We start from the raw sequence: 25,229 nt of genomic DNA, 5'->3' as shown, positions 1-25,229 counted from the left end.
CACCTATTCCAACTCAATCTGCAGTCACCCTCCCTCCCCCCTCTCTCTGTTGGCCCGTCCCCAGTGGTTGGAGGAGGGCACAGCTCCTATCAATGCTCAGTGTTTGAATGGTGAAGTCATTCTCTTTTCTTTTAATTGCTCAAATAAAAGCAGTTCAATGGAGGGATCTGTTGCGGTTTCATTTTCTTTTTAAAAAGAAGTGTATGACACCCATTCCTCCTCTCCTTCTCTCCTCACTCACTTCCTTCCTTTAAACTTTCTCTGCCACTCTTCCTCCCCTGATCTTTTTCTTTCTTTCTTGCCCTTTCCTTTCTCCTACTGTTCAATTTCCTCCCATTTTGTATAACAACAAACTATATAAAAATAACTTGCCTTTGTTTCTTTCCCCCCCTTTACACTCATTAATTTGACATTCCTGCATTGCTCCCACCATGTGACAAAAACAACAAATGGGGAATCAAACCACACAGAGACACAGAGAATGGGCATCCAGCCTGACAGGTGCTCTCCACAAACACACACACACACACACACACACACACAGATGGACCTTTCTCAAGCCCTGCGAGCACACAGGAAAACAAAGAATTCCATTAGGGTTTTAATTTGAGATTAATTAATAGAAACTGTCTGGGACGTCCCCAATCTACTTTTCAGGCAAATCGGAGAGATCGCTGTATTCTGTTTCTAAACTTCTGGGCTATGTGAACAAACCCGTACAGTGGTGCAGCCAACTGGATGGCTATGCTGATTGGACTTCACATGGGTCCTCCTTAAGTGACATCATTATCCAGGACCTTTCCAGGACTTTTTCTTGACAACAGCACTTCTTAACTAGCCTTACAGATCAAATTAACTAGACCTTATTTAATCAAATGTATTATTTCCAGGATATTTGGTCATTTTAATCAATTCCCAGGTGAAATTTAGAGACTGGAAAACCACTCTCTAAATTTCCAGGTTTTCCATGTTGAACCCTGTGTAGTGTAAACAATACAATTAGTTGTGAATACTTGAAACGTGTTATTTTATGAGTATGGTATCTTTTGGCTTCTGTGTACAACTTCAAATGAAACTCCAGTTTGAATCACCATTTTAAAACCTGTGTAGTATCTTGAATGCAATATTGTGTTTTAATGGTGCAAATGGAGAAATTCATAGGTTATATCAAGTCTGGCTAGTCTGCAGGTAACTTTGAGAAAAAAAGATCTCAATTTAGATTGTGACTGCAATTAAATAGATTGAGATGTTGTTTTTTGTTCACCCCAGTTGATGCCATAGTTTGTGACTCAGTGTTGAAGTCAGTGTTGGAAATTGAGATATAAATGGAAGCTTTTTCTGGGGCGACAACAAGCAAGCCCATCACTTTTTGTTGCCCCTCGGAAACAGTTTCCGTTGTCGTCCGTGCTACTTGCAGTGTTTTCTGTATTTGGTTGTGTCTTCTCACTTTGAGTCTGACTTTAAAATTTGGCCTGTGTACTTCTCCCAATGTCCTCACTGGTTATGCTAACAGTTTGAGATTGTTGGTAAAGTTTATTTAGGAGATTCTGTGTATACAAATGTGTGTTTGTCTGCTTAAACTCCAGGAGACAATAAGCAGCCTTTCATTCTTCTTCTGCCCTCCTTTCTTTCTCTGTCGCTCTGTAATCTCGTTTCTCTCCCTGGGAGCTGTCAGACTGTCCCATGCAGACTTTTTGTCCTCCTGCTGCTGCTGTCGGTCAGTGTGTGCCTCAATGTAAGTGTGTGGGAGACGTATAGAGAGAGAGACAGTGTGTCCACTCAGTATTCCATCTCGACACACACTCCCTTAAACTCTAAATGGTTCATGTCACAGAAGAAAAGCCTCCGTCCTTCCGCTGAGGAACAGACACCGGAATAATCCTCTTTTGCTCAACAGTCTTCAGTTTGAATCGACTGGGAGCTGCTGTCTTCCTTCTGAATAAGTTGTTCTCTCTCAATTTCTTCTCTTTTTCTATTGTATATCTGTAGATGTGTGAGGACGGCTGTTGTTGAGGTGACTTGTTACTCAGGTAACGCTGAAAGACATTTTAAAAACTGACGTACGCTGCTGCTTCTGAGTCCATTTTCTTGTTTGGTGTCGGTCTCTTCCTCCAGTAGAGAACTGGCTGAACATCAAGGATGGACTGAAGGGCGAGGAGGCTCCTGGTGTCTTCAGGGGCGCAGTGTCTGTTTGGTGCTGCTGAGCAGACAAATGAAACTTCATCCCATGCATTTACACCTTGGTAGGTCCAATGTGCTGTCATAGTTTTTAATTCCCAAATGGGAACTGAAACAAACAATGTTACTCACAACAAGCTAAACAAGTTTTAGGGTTGCTCAATCAAGGTATTCTGGGAAATGTAAATTTTTTACATAATTACGACTAGATGAGGCAAGTAGAAAAAACGCCCACGTACACAGAAATTGTAAATTCCACAAGTTAATCACAAGAAACTACAATATCTTCAATATTACAGACTCTAGGATGCTGATTTGATGCCTGAAAATGTAGATAACTATTATTATTATTATTATTATTATAGTAAATGGCTGCATTTCTATAGCTACCAGGCAAGGTGCTGACCACTGAGAGCAATCTAAGGCTCAGTGTCATGTCCAAACACTTCAACATGTGGACAACACTGTGATTAGTGGACAACCCGCTCTTACCTCCTGAGCCACAGCCGCGCTTACATTCCGAGTAATACAATGAAGATGACATTTAACTACAAAAACTACATTCCCATCAGCCTCAGCTGATGTGTTTTTAGTGCTAACACGCTAAACTTAAATGATCAAAATAAATATTATACTTGCTCAACAGCGGCATGCTACGAAGTGTATGAGAGACTGTATAATTACAGTAAGTGGAGATTAATTAATAAAACTTCCAATTTTCACCAGAAATCCCTTCAGGTTGGATTTTATTACATTTCCAAAAATCATTCCTAAAAATCATCCCACCGTATACACAGACTCTAGTATTTGGACTAAAGAGTACGCACCTCTAGAGAACACCTGAGCAGCTGTGTGTGTGTGTGTGTGTGTGTGTGTGTGGTGTGTTTTCTCATGGACTCTGGAGCACCGCCATCTAATCAACCTACAGGAACCACTTTAGAAGATGAAAGCTTTTCTCTGCCACACACACACACACACACACACACACACACACACACACACACACACACACACACACACACACACACACACACACACACACACACACACAGATAACAGCTGCTCAGGTGAGTCAAAGTAATATTTACAGGTCTTTTGGTTTGAAAGGATGTTCGTCTCAGAAACAAATCCTTTCCTGCAGGGAAGCAGAGGGAAACGGGAAGAAGACAGAAAGTTAAGATACATTAGTGAGGCAGGTGAAATTGTTGCAGTGTTTGTGCGTTGTCCACACTGTCCACAAACCACACACATCTACTTCCTCCATCGTCTGTCTAACACATGCTGAACTCTGACCTGTGGACTGCTGCCTCCCTCACACACACATGCACACTTTGGCAGGGGTCAGTGACCTCCTGTAGTTTAAAGGAGTCTCGAGACAGTGTGTTAATGCCGCAGAGCTTCATTCACTGACATACTAGAACATTCCACAGGCTGTTTGTGGGCTCACAGGTCACAGTGGAGACACTAACGCTCTGCTACTCACCAAATTTACACCAATTTTCATTACATATTAATTCATGAATTACATCAATATGATTCCCAGAGCCCAAGATGCTGTCTCCATATGTGTTGTATGTCTTTGTTTCCCCAACCAACAGCCCAAAACGGACAAACTCAACAATGGCCCCAAGATATGGCCTTTTGTGTTGCAGCTAGATGCCACTAAGTCCTACACACTGGACTCTTAATGCAAGAAAACTTTATGATCCTTTAAACCTTAATGACAGTTCCAATTATATAATTATTCAAGTTTCAACAATCAGAGGTTAAAATGAACTTTTGAGAACATGTATATGCATTGAGATACATGGTGCAAAGTGACCGCCTGACCAAAATGTAACATGAAGAGAGGAGTGGGAGACTCAGTACAATATGCGAGAGAGTGAGCAATCAACACACGCAGAAGGAAACCATCAAACAGACAGAAGAAAAGCTGCAGGGAGCAAAGAGGAGAGCTCTGAAATGAAGTCCTGTCATCTACCAACAGAGAAAAAAAAAGTAGTAAAGAGGGAACCGGGGAGAGAGAAGACGGAGACAAATAGAGAGGAAGAAAGAGGGCTTGTCGTTTCACCTCACTAATCCTCTCGTTCTCTCTGCCTTTCTTCCCGAACTCTATAACTAATCAACTTCCTGGTTACCAAGGAGACCAAAGGAGAAGTGAGGGATAGGCCACCTGTTGTCGTGGCAACTGCTAACTGCTCCATTAACTGAACCCACTTACCCCCTGCTGGTCCCTACACAGACACACAGACACACACACACACACACACACACACACACACACACACACACACACACACACACATTTTAACTAGCCTACTTTATATGCTGTTGGGTTGTTTAATCTACAGCAACGCATCATATTTTATGAGATCATCCTGTTTGTCACTGTCCTGTGAGAACCACGTATCTCTGAAGAGTTAACCTTTAATGAGCTTTGTGACAATGCATTTTCTAGCTAATCCAAGAGGGTTTTAATTTATTGAGCTTCAAGTAGGAGAACTTTCTCAACCCATAAAGGAACATTTAACAGAGCGGGCACTTTAAAACAAATATTCTGCAGGTAATTGGATGAACCATCGGGCTATGTGTATCACAGGCGAATTTCAATCAGATCAACAAACCATATAACGTAGGGCTGCACAATTAATCGAATATTAATTACATTCATTTAATTATGTCTTTCCACAATTAAATACGTTTAAAATGTGTGTGCTCGGCTCATAGAAAACACTGCTGCATATCAAATCAAGCGTATCCAGCCACCACAAGTGAGATGTTACATACACACACACACACACACACACACACACACACACACACACACACACACACACACACACACACACACACACACACACACACACACACACACACACACACACACACACTACAGCCGCAGCATGGATACTGGATAATTCCTGGAAGAAAATGTTGTATTAAATTACTGCTGCAGCTTCATATTCAAAGCAAAGTTGATTTTTATTTTGAAATAAGCTAGTCACAGGAGGTGCAAAGGGTTTGTCAATTAGATTACAGTGCTCAGCAATTGTGAAATAATCGTGATCTCAGTATTGATCAACATAATCACGCAGCCCTAATAGAATCAGACAGTCTCCACACGTTATCACACACACACCTAGTGTAAAATCGCACGTACCTCATGCTGTAGCTGCCAGCAGTTCCTCATATGACGCTGATTTGGGCCGAACCACTATGGTTTGGACACAAGAGCCTAGCGTGATCTTGGGATTTCATGATCCAGCTGCCTCACAAGGTTGGGATAATCCAGGAAGCCCAGTTGGAATAACAGATTAATGCATTCACTGGCTCACTGCACTGTTAACAATATTACCAAACAGGATTTTACTACTGTTGAAAGTTATCACAGTGACAATTATTTCATAGAGTTCATGTTACAAAATAATCTACCTATCTAGGAATGTGTGCATGTCTGGCCAACACAGCAGCGCCTTGCCTGGATGATATTGCACTGCGTTGCAGGAAAGGTTGAGTGGCTTCATTCAAATGAATGAGGGCTAATGTTGGTCTAAGTGGCCCTAGTGTGGATGGATGGCGCGAGAGAAAATTCAATATTTTGTTGGCTTAGTGTGAATGTAGTCAGAGTGTGAACAGATAACTTTACAGATAAACTAAGGGATAAAACCCCTAATAAAGCTGAGACCAGCTCTGTAGCTCCAAACTTCCTGTCCTCACCTTTTAGTGAAAGCCAGACGCTTCTATCTAAATCCATCTGTCAGCACCTGCTTTCAGTCAAAACTTTGCTTAATGCTCTTACCGTCGTATGCTACAGACATATACGTGCACACATTTCATGTTTCCCTGTTTTGCAGCCATAACTTCAGTATATTCGGATGATAACAGTATTGAGTAAATACTGTCTGTCTATTCCCAGCATTCCTAAAATGCTCCGCATCTCGTTTTGGATCAGATAGGACTTTGAGACACACATTTACACACACACACACAAACACAAATTTCACACACAGTGCTGTGGGCGGATATGTTTGAAGTGCTGTGGGCCGGGGAGGGGATGTTAGGGATTGACAGTGGACTAAAGTGTGTGTGTGTGTGTGTGTGTGTGTGTGTGTAAGGCAGGTACCTACATGCCCTTCTCTTTGTCTGCTTCAACGAGATACTTCAAACCACACACACTCCTGGTGGGCCCTCTCCTTCTCTCTCTCTCTCTCTTTTGTTCCTCATATGAGTTCTGCTTTACCTGCCCCAAAGAAAAGGATCAGAGCCTGATGTTACTGATGCTTTGGGTCAGTCGGTCCAACCGTCCATCCAACACTTCAGACAGATATCTGGTCCCCAACTCTTCTGTGCCAGCATCAGGCACTTCCTCTAATGGGAAGATTGCCATGAGGTTTAATAAGCACATTCATGCTCCTGAGATCTCCATGAGCCTTTCTCTAGTGCCACCCTCAGAACAAACTTTCACACTGTGTGTTAATGCTCTGAGAAAATATCAGCATGTTTTTTTCTCTCTGGGATACAGATTTTGGTTTTAATTAATTAATATATAACATACATACCTATGTTTTATATGTTGTTAAATTGTGTACTTACATTACCCTAAATGTTTCCATGTGCAAACCCAAAGAAATCTGTCATTTTATTCAGGTAGTGGTGAATGCTGTTTCACCAGTCGCCTGCCAATGGCCTCATAATCCCCTTTGCGGATGTGCTGTGATTCTGCCAGAAGTTGTCATAAATTATTTTCATCCAGTTTTAAGCCACATTTTTTACAATATACTTTTTAGATCTTGGTCATTTTTAACTACTTATTGCTACCGGATGAAGGGTTTCATTCATTGGATGTCTGAATATTAAGTTGTCAGAGAAACAAGCTGAATGCTTATTCAGTGTGTTATAACAGTTTTAATAATCAGATCTGTTTGTTTTAGAGAGAAGGAGACTTCTGCGGATCAACTCCAAGCAGAAACCTGAATGATGAACACTGAAGGAATCCTAACCTGGAGAAGCTAACGACAATAACGGCAATGGTGGTGAAGACAACAACTCTCATGAACCTACGTTACTTCAATTAATCGATTCATAGTTTAGGCTACAAAATGTCAGAAAACAACAACTTTAAATGGCTTGTTTTGTCTGACCAACAGCCTGGTTTGAGTGAGTATATATAAATCATTTAATTATAAATAGCTTTGCCTGCATGTAAAAACCTTTAGGAAATAGACACTGTAAGGTTATTTTATATTGATGATATTGTTTTGTGCAGTTACAGGCGTACAATGCCACCACAGGTATAAGTTAGGAATCATTTTACTTTAAACCGCAGCCTCCTCCCACTCTTTGACCTGTTCACTCTCTCCATCCAGTCTGCTTTCCTTCCACTTCTCTCCTTCTCTTTCTCTCTCACCAGTGTCTCTTTCACCTCCTTTCCCTGCGTGGATCTCGCCTACTTTGAAGTCTGCTGTCGTCTGAAAGAGGACAAAGAGACACAAAGAGACGAGCCGGGCTGCTCCTGAAGACGGACAAAAGGATGAGCGAGAGAGATGGAAAGATATAGAGGAGGAGAGAAAGAGAGACGCACGACAAAAGACAGGAAGAGAGGAGCAGGCCGAGGAGAGGAAATGAGAGATATGGTAAAATGTGAAAAGTGAGGGACAGACATCAGGCTGTACATTCAAAGAGCCAGACAAAAACAAAGGAGGAAGTGAAGAAAAACTATAAGATAATATAACTGAGGCATCAAATAAACTTTATAAAGCTTCTGAAGTCATTCAGTGATTTACTGAGATTTGTTTTCTTAAATGAGAAACACTACAGAAGTTAAAAGTTCACCTTTCTGTTTAAGTGTAGCCTCGGTTTTGTTTTAGCTGACACCTAGTGGCCTTTTAAGGAACTGCAGGTTGAACTGGAGGTGCTCATATACTGGTTTCAACAGGCAGCTTTTGTTGCTACTGCTGCTTCCTACTACACCACCTGTGCAGCCGGAGAGAGCTGTGAGCCAGCCAGAAACAGCCGGATCAGTGCGGTGAGACAATAATCAGTGACGTAAACTCCTGTTCAGATGAAAAAGAGGTTGAGCTTCAGTTAGCAACCAAAGCTGCTTCACTCACTAACACAAAAACCTGTTGATATACCTGATCTGTGCTGATATATATGAGCACAAATGCAATAAAAGTCTACAGATAAGGACATATTCCCACATGAATGCTCTGCTATTGGCCCATATTGGCTCCCTGCCCCTTCTCTAAAGGCTGGAACAGTGTTCTTTGTCTGTGTGAGTGTGTGTGTGAAAGGTATGCAGGGGGCCAGGTGAAGGGGTTCGGTGGGCGTGTGAGGGGCTTCCATCCCTTCATGTTAAGATCATTGTATGGCGAGCTGCGACTTGCCGGGCGCTCCCTGCCACAGGCCGAGAAACACCACGCATGTTGATCATTTAATGCAGATGGAGAGTTTGTCTCCAAAAGAAGATTCAGTGTTTGTGTGTGTGTGTGTGTGTGTTATACAGATACTCAAATAGACCACTACTGAAAAATATGAAAAGCCTTTAAAAGCTGGATACATTTTAGAGATATCAAATAGATATTTTATCACTATCAAGTTGTCAATTATCTCAGCAACTAAAAACAGCCTTGTGTTGTGGATGAAATAGGCTTTCCTGCTTCACTAATCATTTATTCTGCAAAGGTGGGTGGTGGGTAGCTACACATAGCTCTAGGGAAAGCAATGGCCTTCAGTCCCTATGCCGGTCCAGCGTTGTGGTACAACACATTACCAAGCAGCAGGTTAAAACTCAAGCTAAATGCTAAAATGCTTAGCACCACAACTTACAGTTAGATTCGTTGTCGATTAATCTGTCGTTCATTTTCTCGGTTAATCGATTGGTTGTTTGGTCCATAAAATGTCAGAAAATTGTGAAAAACGTTTCACTTCCCCAAAGCCCGAGGTGATGTCCACAACTCGAAGATATTCGGTTTACTGTCAGAGAGGAAAATATTCACATTTGAAGTTAAAACTAAGAATTTGGATATCTTTTCTTGTTGGAGATTAATTTAAAGGTCCAGTGTGTAACATTTAGGAAGATATATTGGCAGGCTACCTTAAAATGACGTTTTTATCTACAGACAGCACAGGTTGCCTTCCCTGAAGACGTTGGTTCTTGATAGGGGTGTTTTTTCAGCTTCTGAAGGAGGGCATGTAAGTTGGGAACCGCTGCTCTAACATGAATTATTTTTGCCCTGTTAGTGGTACGAACCTAAGAATAGCTGTGTTTATCCATTCAACAATTTAGTTTTAAAGGCCTCAGCCTCACAGTGCAAGGCGTGGCTGCTACAGTTTAGTTCTATTACATATCACATACTTCAATTTCAATATGATTCCCCACACACACCAGTTGGCTGCCACGTGAGAGACGAGGTGGGTTTGCGTCTGCTCAGGGTTTTTCTCACACCGGACAGGTTTGAGGCAGCTAACGGTTAGTGATTTGTCCATAAAGGGGAAGTGATGCAATTAAAAGGCTGAACAGCAGAGCACACTCAGTAGTCTGTCATTTCACCTGAGAAAGAGGCGGGAAGGGAAGAGACTTCCAAGTAGGTGAGAGCTAGTTAGTTATTACCCGGTGTTGCAAGCACATTCTACAAGAGTTAAATCATAATCTACAGGCTTTGCTGTATCTCTTTTTTCCTTTAGCTGGTTAATTTTCTGAGCATAATTCTATAAAACTGCACGATCAGACCCAACAGACACTCTTTTTCTTCTTTTCTTTTTGTGAGTTTGTGCAGATTTACAGGTAAATTCAGTGTACGTGAACTGGACAGGGTGAGAGCATTTTGCAACACTTGCCCTTTGAGTCGCTTTCAGTGGGCGCAAATGGGAGGTGAAGCAAACAGTTCACATACATTGGCCTTGTGGGAAAAAGACGAGGGAACGAGAGAGGATGGGAGGTGATGAAGACGATGATGACATACTTCTTATCTGCTCGGCTCCTCACCTGTAAGGGGGAAAAAAAGAGTGAGAATGTGTGGGAACGAGGCAGTAAAGCAGCAGTTGACGACAGCTATCATTGAGGCTGTGTGAGGTTAAAGACGCCCTGAAACCGCTCTCACACACCACCGGACCGTCACACGCACCTTGTGTTTAGCTTAAATGACCACTGTAACCTTCCTCATGCCTTCACCTTGCCCTGTTATTCCAACTTTGACCTCTATTTCATCTGCTCGCTCCTGCTTTGAAAGCCAGATGGTGCAGACGGTAGGAGGGAACACGCTCCTTACTCCGTGATCTGTATGGGGGGAAAAAATACACTGCAACAACAGTCCAACATCTGTATTGTTGTAAAAAAAAAAGTTTCCAGCACATCAGTAACAGCATTGAGCTCAGTGATGCTGAGCAGAGAGCCAGAAATGATGAAGGCCGCATTGACTTTTAATGGAAATAACAGTACAAAGTCAGATTAGGATTTTTGACTGTATACCTGCCAGACATCAGCTTTTTCTTTATGTATAGTGAATGCCAGAAGTTATATCTGTATTAGGCAGTGATCCACAACAGGCCACGATATTACACATTCAGTCAACCTCTGGTTATAGGCAGGTTTCTATTCATTTCAATGAATTTAACATTAGCATTTGAGGCCCAATTACAATGCAGATAAAGTTAGCATTACTTTTTTGTTGCTAATGTTGTTTCCAGTTAGTCTTTTTGTTTTTGTTGCCAACTCCTCCATTTGTCAACTGTACAAGTGCATGATAGCGAAGCTAAACTATACTTATGTAAAGGAACTCTTTACCTGGCTTCCCTCCACCAGCGCTGCACCTGTGCGTTGTAATACCACCTTTCACCACACAAACTCACACTTAGCACTGTCTGTATTCAAGGGGGGCGCTGTTTCGCCAATTTGAGAACTTTTTTTTTCCATTTGAGAACATTTGACTCAATGCAAGAACTGTAACCATTAGTTTTTAATATTTTAATTTAAAGGAAAAAATATAGCTTGAGTTGTAAAGTCTGGTTTCTGGAAAAATGCCACTTATGAGTCACTGAGTCAATAATGTCAATAATTCATATTTCTTGCTTTTGATTTCTGATGTTTTTCTATTTTCAAATTACAGAAAAGACAAATAGTGAAATAAAAAAGTTAGATTTCCTTTTAGAAGACTGAAACAAGGAAACTTAATTTCTTGTCAAATGCTGCCCTCTGCTGGAAAGAGCCTCAGTGAGGATGGAGTCTCATGGTGGCAGCTGTTCATCCCTCAGCGTCTGTAATGGGTTATACTGACCTAAGAGGACAAAAGACCTCAGATGCAAACAGCTATTTTAAATCATTTAGAGAGTTACACCACTCGAGCTGTCAGGATCTTGAAAGGGCTCAAGTTCATGCTATTTATATCGTTTTGTGTGAGTCCTCATTATACTCACTGAGATAATTACCACAACTTGGAATGTGCCGTTTTTATTTATTTTGTGGCTGCTAACAAAAACACTAATGTATAGATGTGTAAATGCATTCAGAACCTCACTACAGTAAATAAATTGTAACACAAAGTGTACTTTCAGGTGATAAGAATTTAGCTTTAGTCTTTACAAATGCTGTTACAATCTGCAGTGTTTAGCTTCATCAATTTCTCACTTTTAACAGCTTTTTTTCGGACAACTAAACTGGGTCTTCTCTCCAGCTCATGACAGGCCACATCAACAAGTTACAGTAATACTGCATACTACCAATGAACAGCATACGTCACCCACACTGTACAGACCGGGCATCATTTTCAATTCCATCACCCGGACCAAAAAACATTTCATGTATTAAAATTAACTCATTTCTTGTTTCCTATACAACGTCTCTCTGATCCTGTTCCTTTGTCGTCATGCTGCTACTTAACCTTTTATTTATCTCTGCACTTGATTGTAAAACCTTCGTATTAGCATGCACGCAGTTTGAATTTTACAGCCCTCAAACAAGAGAGTATTTTTTGCCTGACACAAACGTTGTCCGAGACAACACTACACTTGGTATTTGTTGTGGCGTTTGCGAAGTGGAAATGTTGACAATATGTTTCTTTGTTTACCATCTCAATTGGATATTATGACCAAGTTAGGAAGGAAGAACCTACTAGCTCCATAAGTCAGACTCACGAGTTGCTTTTAAAGACTGTAAGGAAAAGTTTAAGTTCTGATGAACTGATATATTGCCTAAAAATATAATAAATACTAAACCCACATACGTTGTTCACTAGTTACTGAGAAAGTACAACAATGACAAATAGTGTGTTTTTTTCCCCCATTTTATTTTACAAAGTTTCCACAGATCCAGCGTTACACTCAGAAGTTCCTGTGAGACAAAAGAGGGACAGGGAGAGGAAAACAATGTTAGTTTCCAAATGCAAATTGTCTTAACTAAAAAATCCTGCTGAAGAAATGAAGATGCACAATTTCAAAAATGTGCATTTTCTATAATTCTAGAGCTTTTACGAGGTTGAAATGAATAAAGAGCAGCTGCATCTTTCCCTCTCTGCAGCCACATTGATGATCTAACCACCATTTAAAATATCTTAAAGTAAAAATAGTGGCTTATCAGCTGAGCCATCAATTGACTGTCATTGCCTATTGACTGCCATTTTCAAGTGTCTCATTGTTAATCGTTCGGGACATGTGCTTCTCCAACTATCACAAGTCAAAATGTGTGCTGTGAAAGATTCCATATTGTTTCCACTGTGTGGTCTTGAATTTGTTTTGTGTATGGCTGTTTCAACAACTGATTCCCTGTCCTCTGACAAAGAGGAACAAATTAGCTTCAGAACATTTAACATGAATCATAAATAAACATGCATCATCACACTCCAACAATGAAACCCCTGCACTGCAATGTGGTCAGCTCCATAAAAAAGTAATTTATCACTTTCAGGAACAAAAATGTTATTCACCATTATTCATACATACTTAAACATAAAATATTTTCAGATCAACATATGATAATAACTTGAGGTTCTTACTTTGCAACTACGGTGTCATTCTTTGCCAGCCTCAGGATGGAGTCGTCAGACTCACCCTGTAGGAGGGGGAGAAAATGTTTATATAGCATGTAGAAGACAATCTTACAGTAGAGACATCGTGTTACAACCACCAACACACTGTAGAAAAGGCAGGATCTCCTTTATTTTGGCAAAGTACACACATTCAAAACCTTTGTTGGCTCTAAATTTAATGAATGAACAGAAGCTGCAATCTACAAAAAAATATTTCCAACAAACTAAATCACTAAAACATCCATTCATTCATTTTTAACTTAATATCCAAAAAAAACCCTCTGCTAGTTAAGTACAAAAACACACCTTTGATTCAACAGTTCAGTTTTACAGACAAGGAAGATGATATGCAATTAAAATCATGACCTCAATCTAATGACAACTCAGTGGGAGTCTCAATATAAGAACTATCCTCTGCTACAAGGCTCTTACTGATAACTGACTGACAGGCACATTGATGGGGTTTCCGTTTATGTGACAGCAGGCAAATCACAATGCAACAGACAATCACAAAATCAGAACAAAGCAGCACGTCAAGTAGAACAGGTTTGTTAAAAATCAAGCAAACACCCCCCAAAACCCTTTTTTTTGGGGGTTTAAGGAAGGGGGGCCTCCAACAATGTGAGATTGTAAAGCCCACTGAACCAAATTGTGATTCTTTCCTATAAAAATAAAATGTGAATGAATCTTACCATTCTGCGGATGGCGCCGCAGATAGCGTAGGTCTTGAACTGACCATTAAAGCGACCAGTCACCTTGTCAACCTGCAGAGGACAGAGCAGAGCACACTGGGTAAGAACAACATTTAAACCCCAAAATAAGTCACTGAAATCAAAGACATTCATCTTGACATTGAGTTGGTTTCACAACAATTTTGCTTCTTTAATTAAAACCTGGGGGACTTGAAAAAGCACCATAACCTGTTTTTTAGCAGGTTATTGCTCCTTTGCTACAATAATATCTTACATTTTAGATCACGCAAGACTTTATTTTTGTTCATGTATTTTTCCTACTTCTTCATATGGGAATGAAACCTAACCTCTACCTAAAACACGGGAGCACGTCAAGTGCAAGTGATGCAAGAAACTGTTGAAAAACAAGCAGCATTGACTGGTATGTCCCTCCAACAATAATCTACAGTCTCAGATATCTCAGCCAGAATGATAACACTGATATTATTCCATTACAGCTCCATTAGTTACTAACATGCTTTGGAGCCTGTGTGATGATGGAATCTGTCCAGCTCCCAAATAAGTAACAGCATCCATTGTTCCCGTAACTATTCAGCCTCTGTCATGGTGCTGTTGTGGTTTACTCTTGTGGCCGTCTACATGCAAATCTTACGAACAAGAGAGAGCCTACTGTTTGTTTATCAACTATATACAAAGCAAGCTCGGGTGGGAGAGCGTGTGTCACCGAGCTAGTGGGACTGATGATTTTTAAGGGACAATCACCTACGAGGTTCCAGTCGATGCTGTGTTTCTGACGCGAGTAAAAACTTTCATTGTTTGGGGCTTTCCAGAACAAGGGCTTGACTTCAAAACTAAATGTTTTCCTTCAAATGTCAGTTTTGTTTCAGCTTTGAGAACTGTGAAGATCAAGCGTTGCATGTTTTGGCATTTTATATTTTATTTTAACTAGTCAAAGACAGACCGGTAATAGCATCTACAAACCCATGTTTCCTATGTGTAACTCCCAAATTTAAAAAGAAAACTCTTCAGGCCAATGTGGTACATTACAGTTAAGTTTTAAGATGAAACACCTACACATGATGTTTGGTTTATGAATAATATCTTATACTTGGCAAGCTAAGATATCAGTAAAGGTAATGTGGTGGTTTTAACTCAAAAGTTTCAAGCATTATTGCAAACAATCCACACAGCACGTCCACTAGAGGCTCTAATCTAACACACTGGTGTTGTTTCATACATTTCTGTTACACATTATTGGATTCAGCTTTTAAAAAAGAGACATTTTTACCTCAGCAATGTTGATCTGGATGGAGGCATGGTCCTTGGCTCCAATGATTCTGTTGCTTGCAGAGCTGTAATACACGTACAACATCTTATTTAATGAATTCTCCGTATTTAAGTGGTCTGGATAACAAAGCCACTTTATTGTGGTGTAACAAAAAAAAAAATTATCTGGATATACCCCGAAAATCTCTCACTTTATCCTCCAGTTACACCAGTATATCACCAGCCACTCACCATTTACGTGGGACGTAAAGGTCCACAAATTCCCCAGCGTCGTTCTGCATGTTCACAGGTTGTACAGGTGGTCGCCTACAGAGCTGGAAGAAACCAATGGCACCCAAATTAAAAGCTTTCTAACACTAATTCACCAACCTAACCAGTCCCTCACCGTAAAGCTCCAGCAGGAGTGTGTTCAAAGTCTTACAACTGTCGCGTGTAAATAAAAAAAAAAACACGTAAAATATCATATTATAGATTTTAAAAAGTGGAATATTTATTTAGTGGCAGCCTGAATACAAAGTAGTCTTTATTACAGGAGGTAGCCAGCTAGCATGTTAGCACATAGCGGCCGCATGTGGCTGCTCACACTCAAGACTCGACAAACATCCGATATTTACGCACACTTTCTGCGGTGAACACCTCCCCAAACGTTATCTACAGCTACACACACACGTTAACTTTGACAAATCCCGCAAAAAATTGTGGCTACGTGGAGACAGACGATGAATTTTAAACATTTTTAAGACGAGAGCTCGACAGAAACTCACCGTATCTGACAAATGGCCGACAGGAAAGGAAGGGCTGCAGACCCGGATGTGAAGATATCTCTCTCTCTCTCTCTCACTCATCTCTGAATGTTTTTGTCGCCACCTGTTGGATTTTAGTTGGTAACTACACTAGTTGTTAATAAATGTGATTTATTAATCCATAAATTAAGTGACTAAATTATAAAATGAATTCCTATTTGAAATACAAAAACATCAGTCAGAAAAGTGGGCCTACTTCATTTAAAAATCTATGAATTAATTCATAGATAAATAATAGAATTCAGAAATCGATTTTAAGATGCACTTTAACAAGAGGAATAAACATGTAGATTCATAAATTTAATTAAAACTACGGATTTAATCAGGTATTTGAAAGGGCAATTTTTTTTCCCATATTTTTTTCTTTAAATGAACACTAGACAAACATATTAGTGTCATAAAATATCATAAAAATACCATTAAAAAAAAGCCTCACAGGATATATTTTACACAGTGGTGGAAAATAACAAAATGCATTTACTCTGGCACTGTACTTAAGTACAACACTACATTACTTTTCTGAGATTTTATACTTCTATACCACATTTTAGAGGGATTTTGTATTGTAACACATTTATTTGATACCTATGGTCACTAACTACAAAATTGCTGAACATTTTACATACAAAACATGCAATATTTGTAAAATCTGATGCATTGTTATAGATTATACCCAACAGTATTTAAAATTAACAAGCTAAGTACTGTGCTCACATGATATACTATTATAACATAGACATGCGTCATTCTGCATAGTGAGTACATGTGATTCATTATATATATTTTGCAGATGATACTTTGGTGCTTTTACAAAAGTAAAATTTTGAATCCAGGACTTTTACTTGTATTTGAGTATTTTTATACTATGGCATTGTTACTTTTGAAAGGAAATGATCTGAATACTTCTTCCACCTCTTATGTTACAAACCATTTAAACTGTATTTTCCCCCCAAAACTTAAAAACTGCATATTCAAAACATAATTGATTATGATTTTTTATTTATTTATTGCATTGAAGAATTTAAGTACATGTGAGTAACGTGGATTTATTCACTTTTAAGTAAACCATTATTTACCTGATCATAATTATAACTGAGAAAATCAATAATTTCGGACATATTGTAGACTACATAGTGGTGTATTATGAATTGGATTTAGGCTGTTTGTCTATACTGATCTTAAAAGCACAAGAACACACAAATATGACTGTTAAACATCGTTGGCATTAATCCTATAGCTGCATGGATTTATCTCCGTTCAATCACCAGAGCATTAGTGAGGTCCAATACAGATGTTGGGTGTTGAGGTCTGGCTTCTCAAGTTCTCCCACACTTAACTGGGAAAACCATTTCTTTATGGACCAGGTTTTGTGCATTGTAATGTTGAAACAGGAATGGACCTTCACCAAATTGTTGGTGGCCTGGCCCAAACCATGAAAAGCAGCCCCAATGTAGTGTGTAGGTATAGTACAAATGGTACAAAGGTTATTGACACAAACAGTACAAACATTCAGATTATACTTGAATTTAACATTTACCATTTATTAAGGGTACTATAAACTCAAACATTTTAAGATGCACATAATGCAAAACAAATAGTTTTCACATTTGTATTGAACACAAATATTTTAAAAATACTATGTTGTTATTTCAGATTACATAATACATGTAACAGATGTGTGACATACAGATGCTGTACAGTATATCACATCTTCCTCAACAAAGCACATATCGTTTTTTTCCCCCATACAATTGTATTTTCCCTGAAAATGTCATTCTGAAAGCCGTTACACGGCTAAAACCCATGATATTGCATGTATACAAACATGTTATGTAGTAAATTCATGTCACTGGCACCTTCAACAATGAAACTTTATTTAAACAGTTATATTTAAATAGCATATATGTATGTATAGTTTAAATAAATAAATCAGACATATAAAGTCTAACATCTAATATAAAGTAGCAGTAATGTCTTATCACCATGAATAAAGTTAAAATATTTTCTTTACTACTTTTACTACTACAACTACATCTACATCAATGGCTTTGACTTGTCTTAATGTCTGGTGGTCAATGTTTTTTTTCCCTGACACATGTGCATCCCACAGCCAGCTCGTAGGGACACTCGCACCAGAGATTATTAGTGCCATTGTTAACCTTGTGGTAGACATTAATCTTGAGTAAGATAGGCTTGGCGATCAAGTCGGCCACAGAGCAATTCTTGCAGACAGCATTGTGGATGGAGTAGGGCTCCCTGTCCTCTGCAGTGTCAGACCTGAAAAAATAAAAACCAGAAATGTCTGTAAATAAAAGGATGGTTTACATGGAAGCAGAGCGACAAGCAAGTGTGTTAGTGACAAATGAGGGGACATTAGGGCTGGTTGATACAGGGTTTAGAAAGCTGTGGACTCCAGCTTTAATTCATGTGCTTGTTGCAGCACAGTGTTTTAATGTACAGTCTCATCAATAGATTTGTTCCATATCATTTCATTCAAATTTCCCTGCAATTCTCACTGTAATTTCTAGGTATGTTAGTGGCAAGGCTCAAGGGTTGTCAGTGGCGGTCGTCCACAACTTTCATCCTGATTTAAATATTTAATATTTGATGGATTATCATGAAATTCAGTACACACGTTCATAATCCCAAGAGGATGAATTACAAGAAATTTGGTGATCCCCCTGACTTAACATCTAGATGTCAAACACGTTGCAATTTAGCTCAAAGCACCACTGTGTCCGTTTGTCAAGCTGTGTGTATGTGAAAACGCGTATAGGATGTACCTCATTTTCCCATTCCTGATGCTACTATTTCTATACACCGATACCAGTATCGGGTATCAGGTCTAATACTGTGCTCATATACTTGTAATTGTAATCATATCGCACTCGATAGCAAGCAGTGTGAGCAGTTTGGAGACATTTTCAGCAGCTTTTACAGTTGGAAAGTGAGAAACATCTGATGAAAATAAAATGTGTTTTCAAAGTCATTGTTAGTAATAGTATTGTTAAGTGCCCAAATGTAAGTACTTGTATTTGGTCTGAAAAAAAATTGGTGCATCTCTGACTATCTCTGTCACACTATGAATTCCTTCCAGGACAGACTGTCCGATTGTGTGCGAGTATCCCCTTGTATAAACAATATCATGTCTCCCCAGCCCGCAGAAAAAAGATTTAAAAAAAAAACTCACCTTAGGTCCCACGGTGCAACTGATGAGCTTCCGAGGTCCGACACATGTTTGAAGTACTGCTGGTGATGGTGATGAGTATGTCTACAATCAGGAGGACAGACGGGACTGCTGCACACTGTCCCAATCACTCCAAGTAAAACCTGGAAGCATAAATATACTTAGATATTTATCATCAGGCATATCAACCTCTTAAACAATTTAAAGCTTTTGACATCTACAGACTGTTTCTTTTTCATTGAGTACTCACCAGAAGAGTAGTGAAGTTCATTCTGAGGCTGAATAGCTGAGTGTCCTGAAACCGGAGTCAAACGTGAGTGAAAGTGAGGCTGGGTGGTATCCTTTGGCAGAGAGCTGTCAGTGTGTACCTGTCGGTCAACTTTTATACAGCAGGAGGCAAGAACAGATTTGCATTGAAGGGAAAACAACGGAGGCGGATAATGTGGGCCATAGCTGAAAAAATATTGTAATTTCAATTGAATTTTCACTTACGATTCCTAGACTGTTTGTGATTCATTGTAGTATTTTGGCTGCATTTAGTTTGACCTTTAAGGGAGTCTAGAGATTGTTAACAAGTCAGCCATTCCTTGTAATAAATGTGTTTAAAAGCTGTGACTATGTCTTAAACATGGATTAAGACATTTAATCCAGTGTCTCACTTTAACTTTCAACAGAAATATTTTACAATACTTTACAGATTATTTGACAAAATCAGTAGAATTTCTTATTTTTTACCTAAAACCCCAAACCTGCAGTAAATTCAATGCAGGACCTCTCAGAATAGCTTAATCCATTTTCCTGAAGATAGATAAAATAAGAAGTTAATCCCCTATTGGGGAAATTATTTTTTTCACTTCTTACACACACTTCAAACACTTGTGGACATGCAGACAGGGAGAGAGATGGTGGAGTGATGGGCTCGCCCCGTTAGCGGCATCCATGAGCAGTTTCACGTGGGTTAGGTTGCCTTGCTCAAGGGCACCTCGGCAGTGCAGAGGAGGTGAAACTGGCACCTCTCCAGCTACCAGTCCACACTCCATATTGCAGTATTTGGGATTTGAAGCCAAGCCAAGTCCCTACACACTGTGCTACTGCCACCCCAAAGTTACTCCCCATCAGGGAATTGAACCCCGGTGACAGGCGGAGATACTGTCCACTATACTAACAAGGAAAGTTAGTATAGAGTAGAGTAGGAATAAGTATTACATATTTTTGTTTATATTTATGGAGCTGATGTTTTATATCAAAAGTACTAAAGGGAGTTTTGAACTATTTATGAAACTCTCAATTTGATACTGATGCCTCTGTGTGACCTACACGCCATCAACCACATGGAAGACCGAGACAGATTTCTCCTGAAGGCGTGGTGGGTAATCATAAATGTATGATGCGGAGCTTCACAGGATATGCACCGGGGAAGCCTACACAGACGCCCACACAGGAGGCTTTCCCATGGTATTGTCAACAGGCATGCGGTAACCAGCCTACCGCCCACACTGTCTCATGTTACATGCAATGTTTTGTCTTCATCTAGCGTGTACCCTGGTTTTTATTGAACTAGGGAAGTTCAACGTGGGCAAAACTGTAGGTTTAGAATAAATATATTATAAATAAATTGGATAATAAACAAGTTTGGAGCCTAATAGTTTTTTAATGCACAAGAGGTGTGTGTCTCCAGAGATGATCAAAGTTGCTCGCTCTTAGTTTTGGCATTTTGTATCCAACACATATGATAAATTCGCCCACTCAACTCTCTCCTGGTCATACAGTTTTACTGATAAATTGGTCCGGCATTACTCATTTACTCTACAACTACTCTTAAAACTCTACAGCAGGACAGGGCATGTCCACTATATTACATTTTTTCTAATACTTGTATGACAAGAGCTATTACTTAATTCAAACGTAATGTGCCATGATGGTTGAACGGATCCGATATTCCTCGGGTTATGGAGGTACAGTAGTCAGAGCAACCTTGGCGTTACGTCATAGATTGGCTGCTCTGCGGGTTTATGCAGACCTGAGAGTGAGTAAATTTACAGTGAGGATTAGTTTCACGATTGATTACATCACATTAGACAGAAAGGTACTGACGTTTAAAATTTTACTTTTAATGATTTAACATTTAATCTAATGTGAAGACACCTGGCGAACAGCCCTTATGAGCTCAGGTTTTATAAAAACACATGTATCTTTGTGTTCTCTTACATCTTTGCCAATTCCTGTGCGATTTATCTGAAAACTGATATTAGCTACGTGTTGGATGTGTAATAAAAACCTTTGTGCCTTTGTGCTAGAGACAATGTATGTGCCACCACTCACATTCAACTGTTCACAAGTGTCCCTCCAACAAAACTGCCAGACATGAACTTCGATATTTGACAATTCTGCAAAACAACAATTTAATATGAAATAATTTTAAGCGTCCAGTATCAGCGTGTTTCTAATTATCGCTTTCTGAAATATCTTCAGATGGCAATAGGTAAAAAAAGTTGCTAGTTTGCTTTATGGTGGAGAGTTGAAGCAGCACCTCTAATGTTAACTTAATACGTTATACTTTGTTTAATCCGTACAAAAAGTGTAACGACAATCTGCTGCTTTACACGGAGTTAGGCAGTTTCCAGGCAGTTTTTGTGCGGTTAAATCAAATAAGATATAACGTGATAAATTAGGCTAGCTAATATAAGATCCCTTTCAGACATGTATTAAGAAAAACATTAGGGGTTAGGGTTAGGGTTAGGGTTACAATAATGTCTGATATGTTTTCCGCAAAAAAAGGATAATTTTCACATAAAAATTCTTAAGAAGGCACCTACTCCTTCTACCTCATTAAAGAGGTTGAAAGCATTCACTGTTTTCGGTCACCCTGAACCTTGATTGGCCACTTTTAACACATGTTGGCAAATCAGCAGCATATCCAGTTTATTAAAGGCCTGAGGGGGAGAAACTCTGATCACCAGAAGACACAAATGTGGAGGCGAAAGAATATCTTATTATAGAGGTTGCAACACTTTCATTCTTGTATAGTGTCAATCTGCCTTCCCACGCTGCCTGAAGTATATGATTTGTGACTTGGCACGACACTGAAAATGCTGAGTCAGTGAATCAGTTGTCAATCCTTTTTTCTGCTTTATTCACTTTCCGCCTGGCATTATTCCATCAATAAGCCTTAGCATTCAGCTCGGGGAATGCTTTGTTGTCACGTTGACAGACAACATAAATAGGATATGGATGACAAATAGATGTCAAAATGAACCAGGAGTGGGCAGCTGTCATGAGTTTGCTGCAATTAAACCACACGTTGGCGTTTCAAGGTAGATTCTTGTGTTGATGCATCGTATTTGGGAATTCCTGGGGAAGACCTTTTCCCTTTTGCATAGTTAAAAAAGCAAACAGGTCGGTGGATGTAGGAAGTACGAGAGGGCGGGAGCGTGGGAAAGTATAACAAAAGATAGTGACAAGCATGGAAAGCATATTCCATACTGCTGTTGTTGTATTGTCGGGCTCTTTATCCATATACTGCGCAATATTTCAAATTTTAATTTATGTAGACAGGGAACACCCACATATGGAAAGCAGTTCCACATCGATTTATTACTGCTTGGTCACTTAGAAACAGAAATGTTGTTTGGTCTTTGGGTAACAGGATACATGTGGAGCTGGACTTCCACTACGCGTGTCACAGAGAGAAAATAGAATAATTTAAATATAAAACTGAGTAAATGTCCTAGATTAGTCACCTCACAGACAATGAGTTATTGGGGGAAATTCACAGAGGCTCTTTTATGAAATAGCTTGTAGGATTGTTAACAGGCTATTAGCCCTGTTACATTGATCCATCAATTATATGACCCCTGACTTCAACACAAGAGGCCGTTATTAGTTTCATAAATGCTCTCTGAATACAGCAATAGACATAACCGCTAAGAAAAAGGACAACAAAGCTGAACAAATAAAGGTAAAGAAGTTTTAAACAATACAAACCAAACAAAAGTGCAAAGAAATAACTATTGAATGGATATGATCATGCACAGTACATCATGTATAGCAGTATATAAAGCGTGCTGTATTTATATTGACAGTGACAATGATTGATGATATGTACTGTTAAAATATCAACTGTAAAAATATAATGGAAGTAAGTCAGAGGGTTACTGATTTAACTGTTCATGAGAGTGGTGGCCTGTGGGAAGAAACTGTTGCTGTACAGCAGTCTGTAGCGCCTCCCAGAGGGGAGAAGTTGGAACAGGTTGGAGTCCAGGGTGTGATGTATCTGAAGTGATCCTGACTGATGGTTTCTGTCTGTTATAGGTTGTTCCTGTCATGCTCTGTGGCAGATCCAAATCAGACAGTCACGGATCTGCAGAGGACAGACTGAATAATGGCGGTCTAACATTGGATCAGCAGTTTCCGAGGTAGGTTGAGCTTCACGAAGTGGCACATGATCCTACCTCTCCTACTTTAGGTCCTGGGATCCAAACAGATGTCATGAGTTGATGCTAAATAAATACAAATGTAATTAAATCAAGACCACATTGAGCTAATTTTGGAATTTTAATAAACAGACCTGTGTTGCTTTTATGTCCTATCGGATTGAATTGCCTCGTTGTTGAAACATGATCTGCAAATAAACTTGGCTTTGGTTTCTATAATGTTTTGTAAAGCTAGGAGTAAGCAAAAATGACATAATCTTAAGGTCTCCCACCTCCTGATTTTTAACCTCCGGCTCAGGCTGCAACATTCAATCCTGTGAGATTATGAAACCAGTGATGAAACCTGCCTCATGTATAGCCTTGAGGGGCAGAAGATGTAACTGAAGAGCAAAAATATATGTTTTTGAGGAAACTTTTTTTAATTAATATGATTATTCTGGAAGTAACTGTGAAAAAGGTCAAAAGTTGGTGATCCCTTGTTTCTAATAACATTTGGCATAGAGTCCTCTATTGGCTGGGTTACAAATGTTGGCGTTGTTGGCAGGATCCTTTTAACAGTTAAAATACAAAAGGTTGGGCCAAAGCTTGAGATGTTCACATGACAAACTTAAGTGACACAGCCACACCAACGCAGCAACTTGTTTTTACTGACGTGCAATTAAGTCTCACATGTTTTTACTTGTAGCTGTGAGTATCGATTCTCAAGTCTGGTACTTGTGATCAATTGAATTGAATTGAATTTTATTTGTATAGCACCAATTCAGAACAGAAGTTATCTCAGGACACTTTTCAAATAGAGCAGGTCTAATAACTCCTTATAACTCCTTATAACATTATTTACAGAGACCCAACAGTGCCACCATGAGCAAGCACTTGGTGACGGGGGCAAGGAAAAACTGCCTTTTTAGGAGGCAGAAACCAAGGACAGATCCTTCGGCTCTAGGTGGGTGGTTGTCTGCCTCGACCAGTTGGGGAGAGAGAGAGAGAGAGACACAGACAGACAGACAGACAGACAGACAGACAGACAGACAGACAGACAGACAGACAGACAGACAGACAGAGGTGCACAGCAACAACAGTAGCAACAACTACACTAATAGTAGTGACTGATGATGATGAACATGAAGAAGATGATGGCGACGACAACAACGATGGGGGACAATGAGCAGTGACAAGTAATCCATGAGAACCTGCGAGACGAGAAAGCACAAGAATTCCAGGGAAGAAGTGAAGTTAGTATAATGGGACATGAATGGGTGCAGAAAGGGAGGGAGAGGAAGAGAAGAGCTCAGTACACCATGGGAAATCCCCCGATAGTCTAGGCCTATAGCAGCACCCTGATGATTGATGTCCACATGATCATGCAAGCTGTGCAAGAAGTGAGAATCGTAATCCCTACAGGAAGTGACATTCTGAGGGCCTCACCTTTCCTCGAGGACACACCAGTTACTTGGGAAGTGTAGTGAACTAAGTGGAACTTCAGCCTCACTACACTGAAGATGTAAGAGACATGTGACAAGCTATGTTACGCTGACATTGCAAAAGTAAGTCAATATATCTCAGTGATCAATAAAACTGCCATTCAAAAAGATGGACATGCAAAAAACAAACAAAAATCAATTTATTAT

The 25,229-nt window shown here is 39.6% G+C and overlaps 1 protein-coding gene across 1 annotated transcript; it reads right to left on the bottom strand.

The window, feature by feature from the left end:
- Nucleotides 1-12,442: 12,442 nt before the first annotated feature.
- rps21 (ribosomal protein S21) lies at nucleotides 12,443-16,011 on the bottom strand. The gene is made up of 6 exons (XM_051424438.1): nucleotides 15,943-16,011; nucleotides 15,410-15,492; nucleotides 15,180-15,243; nucleotides 13,892-13,963; nucleotides 13,167-13,222; nucleotides 12,443-12,505 (listed from the first exon to the last, which is right to left on the bottom strand). The coding sequence occupies exons 2-6, from the start codon at nucleotides 15,457-15,459 to the stop codon at nucleotides 12,496-12,498; spliced, it is 252 nt and encodes an 83-aa protein (XP_051280398.1). The 5' UTR covers nucleotides 15,460-15,492; nucleotides 15,943-16,011; the 3' UTR covers nucleotides 12,443-12,495.
- Nucleotides 16,012-25,229: the final 9,218 nt, after the last annotated feature.

The sequence above is a fragment of the Dicentrarchus labrax genome, unplaced genomic scaffold (genome assembly GCF_905237075.1).
Source record: "Dicentrarchus labrax unplaced genomic scaffold, dlabrax2021, whole genome shotgun sequence".
Classification (NCBI taxonomy): Eukaryota; Metazoa; Chordata; class Actinopteri; family Moronidae; genus Dicentrarchus; species Dicentrarchus labrax.
This window is presented reverse-complemented; position numbering and strand designations above follow the sequence as displayed.